General features: G+C 37.9%; 1 protein-coding gene across 7 annotated transcripts; it reads right to left on the minus strand.

Moving 5' to 3' along the window:
• Positions 1-8,919: 8,919 nt before the first annotated feature.
• Positions 8,920-13,929, minus strand: LOC133732125 (putative disease resistance RPP13-like protein 1). 7 transcript variants are annotated; one of them, XR_009856953.1, is made up of 4 exons: positions 10,931-13,929; positions 9,555-9,780; positions 9,335-9,417; positions 8,921-9,117 (listed from the first exon to the last, which is right to left on the minus strand). XR_009856953.1 is itself a non-coding variant. In XM_062159595.1 (3 exons), the coding sequence occupies exons 1-2, from the start codon at positions 13,772-13,774 to the stop codon at positions 9,592-9,594; spliced, it is 3,033 nt and encodes a 1,010-aa protein (XP_062015579.1). In that variant the 5' UTR covers positions 13,775-13,929; the 3' UTR covers positions 8,921-9,417; positions 9,555-9,591. The 7 variants fall into 7 exon arrangements, 2 of the variants coding, with proteins under 2 accessions (XP_062015577.1, XP_062015579.1); XR_009856951.1 differs by having other exon boundaries at positions 8,921-9,154; XR_009856950.1 differs by having other exon boundaries at positions 8,921-9,158; positions 9,335-9,432.
• Positions 13,930-13,944: the final 15 nt, after the last annotated feature.

A 13,944-nucleotide genomic window follows, 5' to 3' on the forward strand; every position in this document is an offset into this window, starting at 1 on the left:
GTAGCCTTAGCTTCATGATTTCACTAACTCTATGTTTATTGCAAGCTCATTTTTATGTTTATTTCTGAGGGTCAGTAGTTTTAGCTGATTTTATTTGTATTGCAACCTCATTTTTATGTTTACTTTATGGGAAGGTCATTGCAATTATGTCTACCTATAGACTCTGTGGATATTTGATCTTATTATTGCTGTTAGTCTTTATTTTCTGCTTGAAATTCTGGTCATTGATTTGCTGCAACTATGAGTATCTTTTGATTAGGTATTTTGCATTCTTATAAGCTATAATGGTTTTATAAATCAAATTGAGGGTCAGTATACTACTGAGGGCCAGTACTCATATATTTGCATTTATCATATACACAGATTAATCGCAAATGGCAAAGAGGAAGGCTGCTGCAATAGACAAAGTGGATGTACAGATTGAAGAACATGAGAAGAACCATGGTAGAGAGATTTCTTGACCAGGACGAGCGCTGGTATTTGAAAGTAGGTGATAATTGATGGCAAGCAAAGACCATATTAGGTTGGATTGGATTAGGATTAGGATTTGCATTTGATCAATCTGAATCGTTTTATTTTGTTAAGTGAGATTAATAGCGAGATGTTGATCTTTTGCAGATGTGGATTTGTGTTTATGAGTAGATAGGTTTTGACGAAAGTAAGTTGACATAGATGCAGCTTTTTGAAGTCTTCTTTATTGTTAATGTTAATGGATCGATTTAATTACTAAGTTTCAAACCAATGAAAGTGGTGTAAGGTCAAATAACTTTGGCTCTTTTATGTGTATACAAATAATCCAACCGGTTAATCATTCGGAATTGCCTCTAGAAACTTGAAAGAACTGCAAATCATGTATATTAGAATAACTAAAGCTCAGTACATTAAATCTGCAATCTCTCATAATGATAATGAAGCCCAGGACATTAAGTCTGTAGAGATTATTGTGGCAATTTACTAGTTAACAGAATCAATTCAAAAAATGGAAGGAAAATGGCCGTATGGGCCTGGACCTTGTGCAAGGTTCAGCTACAGTACCGTAAGGGATTTAGAAAAAAAAAAAGTTTGCTATTTGTAATAAATGGGATGGGATTGTATCAATTGGTAATTTGCTATAAAAATTAAGTAATTAATTAATTTATCGAGTAAGACTTTAGGGATTCAGTAATCAATTGGCTCCCATTCCTGCTAGCCCTCCTCCTTCTCATTCAAGGTAGACTCACTTTTTGATTGCATATCCACATCTCGATGGGTTAGTTTTTTGGTTCTAACGTATAGATCACTTCTGCAAATTTTCAGCCAAATTGATAATCGTTAAGGCATTCATAAGTGCGATTTGCAATTATAAACACGAGCAGTTCAGGTTAGACAGATTCAGTTCATTCATTAATTTAATCTAGTTCAATACCTTAATAATCATCAATTTGATACCTTTTTTTTTTTAGCTCTGTTTCTACCATGTTTGTCACGCCTCGAATTTAGAATAAAAAAATTTGAATCCGAAACGCAGTAACTTAACAAGTACAAAATAACACTCTGAAAATTTTTCTTTTAAACTAAGCAACAAAACAACCCGAGCTCACAATGTAAATACTGACTCATTCTTTAGAGCCACATATTACATTACAGAGAGTTTACAAATTAAACTGAACAATAATTCAATAGGTAAACACACCCACCACACTCACTACACAGCAGAAGGCTAAAATCAAAGTACAATTCTACGTCCACGCTATGACAGCAACAAGGCCTCAGGTTCGACGACTCTGACCTGCACAATAACCCCTACACCATAGAATAGTGCACCGGGTTGAAAAGACAAACCCAGTAAGCTTTTGCAAGCTCGTGTGAGTAAACCGTAATAACCACAAAACACCTTTCCGACTCAAGGACAACAAATCAACACAATGATTATCTCTAAAAGCAAAATCCTTTTCTTTTTTAAGGAAAACACAAGTCACCATCGTGACAAACCAAATCATTTGAAAGCTCAACAACAAATCAAAGAAATCACTCATTTCCTCTCAACAGGAAGCATTTATCACCACAACGACGTGATAAAACATTTCTTAACTCACTACGAGTCTCATCCACAAACGCACTCACAAATTAAACTAAATAAAACCAGTAATCCTTGCTTAGAAAATTAGTTAAGGAGATCACCAAAAAACACACAATCCAAAATCATAATAATCCCTGCATATAGTTTAGTTCAGGAGATTATATTAAAATCAAACAATAGAAAACATAGTAATTTCTGCATAAAGTTTAGTTCAAGAGATTACATTAAAACCAATCAATTCAAAAAACAGTAATCCCTGCATATAATTTAGTTCAGGAGATTACGAAAGAAACAAGCAATTCAATAATAGAAATAAACTAGAAAACATTACACCATCAACCATTGATAACACCAATCACTCAACAACCACAACCCACATCATTTATATAAAATCATCACGCAGATCATCTCACAGATCACCACACTGATTATCACATATGATTGTTTCCTCAACTCCAACAACATCAAAACAATAATGAAATCATTTTCCAAATATTGTTTTCTCAACTCAAAACCATCACTTAAATCATACCTACTTCTTTCAAACCTCAAAGCCGACAAAACCATATGTACTTTTCAAATTAATTAATTTTCCTCAACATCACATTGCACAACAATAGTGAACTAATAACAATAGTGATCTAAAAACACAATTCCACCAAGATATATATATATATATATATTTCACGTAAATATATATACATAGTCATCTACTCAGGGATGTCGCTAATACCAACTATAGTTCACAATTACAAAACCGGTAAAAAAACATTTTTATAATAAAACTTCATTTTACTTACCTGTGAACCGTAGGCGATCAAGTTCATATAATTTGAAACAAATATTTATTTCGGGAAACGATTTAACAATTAAACAAATAATTCCGAATAATAAAGTAATTCTGTTCATAAATGAACCTTGTGAGATTTACTTACCTCTAAATCCCGTTGCGTCTTCACATGCCCCACAAGATAAAACTCAAAACCAACTAGTCCTCTCAAAACGACTTCGTCAAGGACCTAATCACATATGGTCTCATCTCAGTACATGAAACACAAAGCGATTAAAGTTCGAAACCCCACTTTGAACTAAAACCCGAAAGTAACGCCAATCGAGGTGAAACTTCATCCGAGACCACCCAAAGTGTCCGGAATACTTCTACGATCGATATGACAAAACTACAAGTCGATCGAAAGGCCGAATCCTCCCGGATCGATAACCGAGACAATCGATAACGGTAAAAACCCTAACTAATTCATGCGATCTCCCAAAATTACATATTATATATCAAAATGTTCGTATCGACGAGTAGAAACTGCCCCTGACATGGCTGGAAAAGTCGCCAAGCGCTGCTACAGGAGGTGGCACACCGCCGCCTACCAAACTCAAAACTACAATAATCCAACCGTCCAAAATGGAGTTTATACTACGAGGATCAACTTTAATACCTGAGGTTTTGGCCCGTTTGGCCTAGATCGGCCGGAATCAAGCTCACAAGCCGGAATCCATTGTTCACCTCGAGTTGACTATGCTCCGGTGCTAACTGTCCAAAACCACCACCATGGATCGAACGAGGAAGCTCCCACGAGAAGAACAAGACCGGTTTCGTGGTCGACCGTCACTGGAGGAGGAAAATACGGTCGGGTCTAACTGCACCTAGGTTCGCTGCCTCGATGCGCCGCCGTGGGTGGAAATCGGAGCAAGCCACCACCACAGGGAGGAAGGCGAGGCTGGTATGAGTTGAACATGGTTGGCGCCATCGTCTGAGGTTGCCAGAGTTGGGAGTTCCGACCGGGTCCGGGTCGGGTTAGACGCAAAACTTCCGGATCCTAAGGTTTCGATAAGAGAGAACATAAAGAAAGAATATTTTCAAAAAGGGAAATTTCCAAAAAAGTAAATAATGGATTTCCCAAAACAGAATCCTCTATTTATAGTAATTTCCAAAATTAATAGAAACTTTCGTTGACCATAACTTTCTCATGCGAACTCCGATTTACGCTCGCTGCATGTTCACGAACTCGTATCGACACGCTCTACAACTTTTGTGAAGGAAGTTTTCGGAGAAACTCAACGAATAAAAATTCAACCCTTTGACCCCTCGAAAATAAAACGTTTCGAGTAATTATTCGTCCGAAACACTTCCGCTCCACCCCCGAACCACGAAATCATACAAATGAACACTTTATTAATTCCAAAAAATTTCAAGAAATTATTAACGAATTTTCGGGGTATTATTGTGTTAACTAGCTTTTTTTTTTTTTGGGTTTCAATTCTTAATGGTATTAGTGTGAATGTTAGTGCTACATGAATGGCTGAGTTTGCATATTGACTGTCGGGTCACTTGCACTGTCTGTGTGTAGAATAATTTTCAGTTTGTCAGTTGGATGTGAAAGACATTTATTGTTCACAATTAAACAATCAATTCATCTGTTGAATGTGAAAGATATTTAAGTTGATCGAATTATGTGTGTGAGCCCCCAAAAAACTTTAGTTAATCTCCGAAGGTAATTTTTTCGCCATTAAAAATTTTTGTACGGTGATTTAATTATAGGAATTTATTTCAGAAATTATCTTGAGTGTCGAAACTACAATTCGAGCCATTTAAGTATAGTTGGGCTTGATAGACTAATGATTATTAACGAGACAAAGATTTGTCAAAGTTGGTTCGAAGAAGAAGAAGAATCGGGCTTCATTTAGATTTTATATTTCGGGCCTAAAATGGAGTCGAGAAATGACTAAAGACGTCATTGACGAAAAACGATTAAAGCAGCGAGCCCAGAACCCGACTCAACTATTGATTGAATTCGTCGCAGGGGTAGACTTGTCATTTCATAGGTACAAGTATATTTCACAGGTACAAGTATAAATAGGAGGTTAACACTTGGAAAATCCTAGAACTTACTCTCCCTCTCTTCTCAGCCGCGACACACTGTCTCTCTCACCCCGACCTCTCACACACTCTCTCTTCTTCCCTCCGCAACCCCGGAAAACACCATTTCCGGCCACCACAAAACGTCACCCACCGCCACCACCAATAGACGCAGCTCTTATATCTGACCTAAACCCGAGCCCAACACCACCATGCATCATCTCCAGCCTCCACTCGCGGCCACCAAAGAAGAGACGCTGTTGCCACCTTAATCCCCTGATTTCCAGCCATCAATTCAAACCACCACTACCATGAATCGAAGTACCAGGTTCTAGAGAGCAAAACCCAAACCATAGCCTCAAACTCCGACGCCGGAAAAAGCTGAACGCACATCGCCGGAACCCGAGACTCTGTATGTCGTCGTTTTTCAATTCCTAGCCATGTCTGAGTTACACGACCACCATGGATGAAGTCAGCTCCTCAAAGAGCATAACCCTCTAACTCCGACCTCCAATTCTGGCAAGAACCGCTGTACTCGCCGCTGCTGTGCATCGCCGCTGAACTCCCAGACCTTCTTAAATAGGTAATTTCGTCGTCTCTCTTTGGTTAAAGCCTTTGGATCGTTATGAATTAAAAACCCTAATTTACTGCTTTTTGATTTGGAAATTGAGGTTTGTGGAATCTGGAAAAAATTGGAGCTTTGGAGAAGAAATGAGCTACTGGGTCAGTTTCGATTGAAATCGAATAAGGTGAAAATCACAGACTCTGTTGAATACGGAATTGGATGAGGGTTGTCCGTTAACTAGTGTTTTACTTGCTAGGAATATGAATGGTTGACAGTGGTGGAATGCAGCTATGATGAGTTCGCTTCTAATTTGGAGAAGAGAGAAACTATTGGTTCAGTCGAATTGATATCGGGGATTGGTAAGGATTCTCAAACTCTATTTTGGTTATTAAAATTGGTTGAGGATTGATTTTAATTATGTTATGCTGCTAGGAATTTGAAAGGCTAGTGGTGATAGAGTAGCTGATTCAAAGAAGCCAAAAAGGGATTCATCCTTGTTGGAAAAGAAGAACAGTAAGGGTCTGGCCATCGGTTCTGCCATATAATTTTTGTACTTGATGGAGTTATGGCTTTGTGGATTACTTGAGATGAAATTGGTTGAATGTATGGACAGAGTTGGTTTTGTCAATTAAGAATATGTATCTGGTTTTGGAAATGTCGTTTTGCTGACGAGTTTAATTTGGAATAATTGAGAATTAAAACTCAATGTGTTGAATGAAGTCAAGGAGATTGAGTAATCACAATTGTTTGAGAAAATGATAATGAAAATGGTGGATTTTATTTCTTTGAGTTAAATTAGGATATCGGATTAAAGTTCATGAAACAATTTACAAATTGGAGTACTCAAGTGTTGCCATATGCCGGAACAAAACGAGATCATTCGGGAATGGTACTTGACCTTCATTTATTTACAGTAGAAATGCTAAGTAATGGAGTCAAATAGATTGACCTGGACCATAAGGAAGAAAGAGGTAATCACCATATCCTGAATAACCTTACTACGTTAAGGGGATTATTCGGGAATGGATACCATTAATTATTGGCTAAAGAATAAATTGGTGACTCATAAAGAAATTGAACAATGTGAAGTAACGAATTGAGTACTTATCGGATTTAGTTTTTGTTAAAGGCCTCGAGCGTGTGCACTTGGATTTGGAAAAATGATCGAAAGTCGAGAATGAATCTAATTGTGGATGAGCAATCCATATCCAGGTAGGGTGAGCTGTCCCTCCCTTGTTAGAAGCTTTTCTATATACGTGGAATGCTCTAGTATAATAGTATGTTGCCTGCAAGTACGTTTTTGGTTGTTCATTAGTCGATGCCTCATGATATTTGTGTTTGCATAACTAATAATTGTTGATTGCTAAAACCGAGGCCAGACTTGTATGTTGAGATACTGTACCCATTGTATGTTTGTACTTGTGACCTGAAAGTGAATGGGACCTAGACGGGTTGATTCCTAGGCATCCCACAGTGTCGATAACCGTGAACCTCCGAAGGGGGCTGTGCTCCTATATGCGTCGAGGAAAGGTAAGTACCGACAGTGAACTAGTCATAGGACACTCAGGGCCAAGAAATGGACGCTTTCGCTACTTGTAGTCACAAGCACTACAGAGTAGTTGGCCGGTTCTCAAAAGATGACGAACTGGGCAGGTCACCGATTATTTTAGAGTAGTCGGCAGGTAAGTATCTCGGAGCTCTAAGTTGTGTGAAGCATGCTGCATATGTTTTATAAAAGAGAATTGTTTGTGGTTGCCTCTTTTTAAAGTATTTTCGATAAATGTGCACAATATTATGTAGTAAATATTTTGAAGTATATTATTTTTCAAACCTAGCATGGTAGGGTCGGCCCTTACTAGGCATGCAAGGACGAAAGCTCAGCCCTACAATAGTGTGCATGTTTCGAGCCTGTGGTCGGGAGCGTACAGGGGAGACACATAGCCCGGCTTGGCGCATTTCACTTTGACTTTATTAAAAGAAGGTTTTGGTCCCTTATCGGATTTTGAAGTCACTTATTTATTTACTTTTTATTTATTTGTTTTCTACTTGCTTATTTACAAAATTATGGGAGACTTGTAACCCTGAGGCGCATCTCTCATGCTTGAAGTTACTTAGTGAACTGTTTTCCAAAGCTAGGCTCTGATTGTAAGCCCAAAGCTTATAGCCCAATTTTAAATTCTGCTTTTGAAAATATGTTGTTCGGTTGCTTGAATGATTTGCCCAAGAAAATGTTTTGTAAACCAACAACCTAAACCCAAAAGGCCTTGCGGTTTCGGGTTGATGAGTTATTGGAATGTCATTCGTGACATGTCTGTTTCTCATTACTTCGGGGTCGCGGCACTGTGGGACCCCTCTCTCGGGTCACCACAATGTGAAATTTTCTTGACCAAATTTTTAACATTTTTTTCGGAGTTGTACCTCTACTTCATTTGAGATCAAAATGGTATTTTTATAAGTAACCCTAATTATTCCAGAGAAGGATATGTGACCAGTATACTCCAATGGGTCTAAATTCTTCTTTTTAGCTGAGACTAACTGCGGGCTCGACCTCAAAGACAAAGTAGGTACATGTATTAACAATGCTCTTGAAAACCAAAGAAGAAAGTATCGGTTTTGCACTGAAAGCCTACAACTTTGGAGCCTTTAAGTTCTGAATTGTTAGAATGGAAATAGAAATATCTATTCTAATCTTTTTAGAATGACCATTCTGTTGTTTTGGTTTTTATTTTATTATTATTTTTTTTTTTTTCCTTTTAGTTGTTGTGCAAGTTTTAAGTCTGTAGTAGAGTCGGGGTTTTTTGACTCCGTCAGTCAGTCATTATGGAGTTCTAGTGTGAAGTCCAGTGGCCATTTCTGTGTCAGAGATGTTGCCCAAACTCATTGTAACCAGTTCATTATTAATGAAGTTTATTCTTGATATAAAAAAAAAAGATTCACCCCTGGGGTGAATAGGCATGTTCACCTCTATTGTCGATTAATATATTTTTACTTAATAAATTTATCATCTAACCGTTCATATTTTATATTAGCCTTTAAAGATCATCTATGTAAAAAATCAATCGAATAAAAAATCGTTTAATTATCTAATTGAATCAAACAAATGGATGGTTCTAACAACAATTCCTACTATTATGATGAACCGTCCATGTATTTCATAGAAATGAATAACTAAAAAGTCTTCAATTTAATTGATTTTTTATGGAGCTAATCTTTGTATGATGTTGTGCAACATGAATGGTTGGATTAGAAAATTATAAAGTTAAATGCATTGATCACAATAAATGGTGAATATGCTCATTCATCTCATGGGTGAATCTAAGAATTGTCCTATTTTGGGCGTGCACCAATCATTAGATTTACCGAAAAACATTAGATTGGTCTTAACCTGTTTCATCAAAACTGGTAAACATCAATTGAACTCCATCTTAAAATTAAGTTCCAATATCTATGTGAAGAAGAAGATGGGGACAAGCGCAGTAGACATATTCGTAGTTTATACATTGTTTCTCAAAAGAAAAAAATAGTTTATACATAAGAGTTTCACTCCATAGTAAACTTGGCATAAATATTCTAGATAAGACATGTTCCGCCATTCTTTGATTTTGAAACTTCTTCAAGTAATTGCTGCAAGGTTGCCAAAGACTATAACATGAGACGAGGACTTTCTACAAGAAAAGAGAAAATTCTGTTACATACATATATTCCGAAACTGGTAGACCCTATTCACGAGTCAGCCTACACTCTTCAGGCGTATAATATATGCAAGCCTTAGAAATGGATGATTTTCCATGTGACACTGTACTCAACAGATTGACCATAACATGAGGCTATATAGGAATACCTGAAACATCACTACCAGTGCCAGTGTGCCACAAAACTGAGGAGACCTCTGAAGGCCGAAAAAGCCAGTATTTCGCCTAGACTCTGATTCAACAAATTCTGACAGACATCATCAGCGTGTGAACTAATAATTCATTCTAATGATATTCATTGGGCCAGTAGACAAACTGAAGTTAAAAATATCATGACATAACAGTTATTTTTAGATAGCATTAAGTTACCTATTTATCCCGTTCTACTGCTGGAATCTGCTGACAATCAATCTCTGGCTTGGGACAAGTACCGGTACAAGGATCTCATAAAAAGGATGAGCAGAGGAAAAAGAATAACAGAACAAATCGACAAGGGGTTTCTGCTACCGAACATGTTTTCTGGAATAACAGAACAAATCGACAAGGGGTTTCTGCCACCAAACATGTTTTCTGGAGCACTCTGAACCTCATCAATCTGCACATAAGAAACAATGCAAAGGTAATTTTTTCATCCAGCTTGAACAAGACGGACAAAAGAGTCATATTAACATAATCAATCATTGGTCTACTTTGAAGAGCGAAAGAGAGAGAAAGAGAGAGAGATATCACCCAAATTGCATGAAGAAGGACCTAAAGGAGTAGGGGTTTCATTCTTATTGAAGTCGATCTGTTGTCTGGTTGCTGAGGTGAGATTAATAGAACTTTTTCTAGGATGTGGTCAGCTCTCTACAGGAGGACTATATATAACTACTCATGATGTACAGATTTTAAGAAAGGACCGGATGTACGCATATTGACACGCAAGCTATCTGTGTTTTTCGTAAAATGTTGACACTCTCTTCTGCATCATTGAGCAATGTGGTTCACTAATCAGTGATCCATCCCCGGGTTCTTCTCAAAGAAAAATTAGCCAAACGGATACTGCTTGGCCATCTAAATTAGTATTGTATGGTTAAATAGCTAAATGATTTTTGATTTGGCTGATTCTTTGGCAGAGTGACAGAAATGATTTTTCAAGAGAAAACTAAAATCCTGAAGTTTCCATCATTTTTACAACTCAAAGGGAGGATTCCTGCACTTTTTACTGTTTGTGGAGTGCCATTATGAAAACTAGAATAAGCACTCAGATTAAGACATGCTCCCATTCCATTAGAAACCGCTTCATGCAGATCCCAAGACATAAGAAAAGCAAATTCTGTTCAGAAAAAGGTAAAGTGCTAAATAGTGTTAACTCTTAAGGTGCTCATAACTGAAGAATGGATGATTTGTCATGTAACACCAGAATTCTGCACACTATATATGATTATATCAAGAAACCAAGATTTTTATTTCAGGCCGACTTCAAATTGGCTACATGAGGCTATATAAGAGCATGTACACTAGTGCATGAGCAAACAAGGGAGATGAACTTTGAAAGACCTGCATGCCAGCCTGAATGCTCTATACTTAAACCCAGTTGAGACAACATGTGACACGCATGCAATATTTTGATACACAGAGCTGATAATTCCTTCTTAGTTGACAGTAAACTAAAGCTTAAAAAATCATAAAAAGTAGATATGAAAAAAAAAAGAAAAAAAAAAGAAGAAGAAATTCTAGTAAACGTACAATTCAATGTCAAGTACCTGGTTATCTGGTCTTTGTGCAGGAATCACCATATTTTCAATCAATATGGTAGGGATCCATCTGATCTTATTCCAATCTGCACCTTCTCCCACCTTGCACCGATCCTTCAAGATGTCACTATCCAAAATGATCAAAGTTTTGAGTGAGGGTGGCAGTTCTCCCTCTGGCAAAGATTCAAGCTGAGGGCAACGATTGATGTCTAAACATTGAAGTGAAGTGAGGTAATGAAATGAAGGTAGGGTGGCCAACTTTGGACAAGAATCAATGAAGAGGTCTCTGAGGTAAGGCATGTCATTGTCACGTAGCCCTGACCAGTTACTCAACTCCGGCATGTCACGAAGTGTTAGCGTCTCCAAGGATAGAAAAGCAGTTGAGGAACCACAAAACAGACGATCCACACCTTCCAAAGTAGACATATTTTGAATAAGAAGTTTCTTGAGAGCCGGAAGTTGGCCAAGAGAAGGAAGAAGTACACAAAATGGGCAATTTTCTAATTCAATACTCTCAAGCTTGCTAAATTCTGAGTTGGCTATCCATCTGGGAAATAACAAACCACAGTAACCTGTTACTCGTAACTCCTTTAATCCAGCATGTGGTTCAAGCCCAGTAAGAACTTCTTGTTGAACTGGTTGCATTTGACCTCTGATTCCATTCCATTCTAGCTCCAACCTGTCTAAGTATTGCTTGTTGTGTAACATAGCAGCCTCAGCCTGCATAGAATCTGCCACATTCTCAAGATTTGTAATAGAAATGGATCCACGAAGACACCTCATGTTCTTAAGCTCCTCAATCTGATATCCTTTCTCTTTTCCCACTTTAAATGCATGAAGGGTTTCAAGACTAGTTAACTTCCCAACATCTATTGGCATGGAACTTAGTTGACGGTGTCTGTCAAAGTCAAGATGTCTTAGCTTAATCAAGTCCTTTAAGTTCTCAGGCAAATGAAGAAGTTTAGGACAACTCTTGAGCTTCAATGTTTCTAACCCATATATCGTTGTTATAGGCTTTGGCAATAGTATAATACAGGTATGACTAAGATTGAGGTAACGAAGATGAATCAAATTTCCAATAGATTCAGGCAATTTAGAGATGGCACTATGACTCAAATTCAACACCCTCAAGCATCCCAACCTTTCAAAAAATTCATGAGGGACTTCGCCAAGATTGGACGAAAAATTGGGAAGCAACATGACTGGCCTTGGAATAGATGGGAATTTAGGAAGCAATGTAAATGTCCTCAACTTCTCATACTTGTAAAACGCCTCCAATGTAGATAGTTGAGTATTTTCATATAGCAAGGACGCATACCGAGCATTAGGAGATATGTGCACCAAGCATGGCATATTGTCCTCCATACAAAAGCATAAGTTGGTTGAAACAAATCTTGCCAAATCATGAATGAGCTCATGCATTTTATATTTCTGCTGATCACCACCAATATGTGGAACTTGTGAAAAGAAAGCCCTCGAACGCAAGTCCTCAAAATACTGTCTTCCAACATCTTCAATTTCTCTTGTTCCTTGGGACTGAATAAAGCCTTCTGCTGCCCATAGTTGGACCAAATCATCCTTCTCAACTACATGATCACGAGGAAAGATAGAACAATAACTGAAACATCTTTTCAAATAAGAAGGCATATTATCATAACTCAACAATTTGAGGACTGGATAGATTCGTGTTTTATGTTCCTGCAGTTCCCAAAGCCCGTACTTTAACAAAGCATCCCACTCCATCTCTCCCGAATTCAAACAGCTTCCAATCACTTTTGCTACCCATGGAAATCCTTTGCACTTCTTCGAAATTGCTAGGCCATTCGCCTCCAAATTAGTCTGCCCATTAAGATTCCCTCTTTGTTTGATTATTTCCCAACAAGCATTGTCACACAGAGGATCCAAACGATATGATGTAGAGGCAACAATTGAGGCAGAAATTTCACTTCGAGTAGTCATCACAATCTTGCTCCCCTTATTTACATCCATAAAAGACAACCTGAGTCGATCCCAATCACTGAGATTATCATTACAAATGCCATCTAGTACAAGTAAAAACCTCTTCCCCTTCAATGTCTTCTGTAATTCAACCTGAACACTATCCGAACTTGACAACTGAGAACCCTTTCCTCCAGTGGCAGACTCAAGAATAGATTTTGTAATCATGTCTAGACCATAGTCTAAAGAAACAGACACCCATAATTTCAAATCAAACTTTTTATGCACATCTGCATCATTGTAGAAGAGTTGAGCAAGTGTTGTTTTCCCAATCCCACCCATGCCCACTATTGAAATTACAGAGAAATTTCTCTCTTCTCCTTGTACAGAAAATGTCAATTTCTTAATCTTGTACATGTCTTCATCCCTCCCAAACACACATGATTTATCAACCAATGAAGTCGAATTAGGAATAGTCTTTTCTTTAGGCCCTCTTGACTGGATGATTTCTGTGGTAGAGTAACTTTCCAGTTCTGTTACTAACTCATCCAATTTCACTTGCATCTTTTTAATCTCAGACGGTATGCTAGAATAGAAGGGGATCAAGTGATGTACCTGATTCCAACTGTTGACCTCCACTTCAATCTTGTCCAGCAAATCTTCAGCGTCCAAAAAACTAGTCTTGAGATCTTCGAGCAAATCTTCTGCTGCCTGCGTGATGCAATGTTTCTTTTCTAGATCATCAACACGAGCTTGAATGTTCATCAGCGTTCTATTCAACTTTCTGAGATTGTCGTCCACCCTAGAAAACAAGTGTTTCTTTTGTTCAACAAACTTTGCGACTCTCTCGACGACAACCTGCAGAATTGCCGACGTAATGCCAGTGGAAAGCACAAGGGATGCTATCTCGGCCATAGCAAAATTACCCAAGGAATGAAAAAGATGAGCTTGCTGGTGAATACTTAGAAGAAGCAAGCTTTGGCAAAAGGAAAGTCTTCAGTGTTCTCGTTTTTTGGTAGGTCAACTAAGTGCAGACTGTGCAGCTCTTCGTTTGCTATTTTCCTTTTGGTCGTATCCTTCCCCAG

Source organism: Rosa rugosa, chromosome 2 (genome assembly GCF_958449725.1).
Source record: "Rosa rugosa chromosome 2, drRosRugo1.1, whole genome shotgun sequence".
NCBI classification, from domain to species: domain Eukaryota; kingdom Viridiplantae; phylum Streptophyta; class Magnoliopsida; order Rosales; family Rosaceae; genus Rosa; species Rosa rugosa.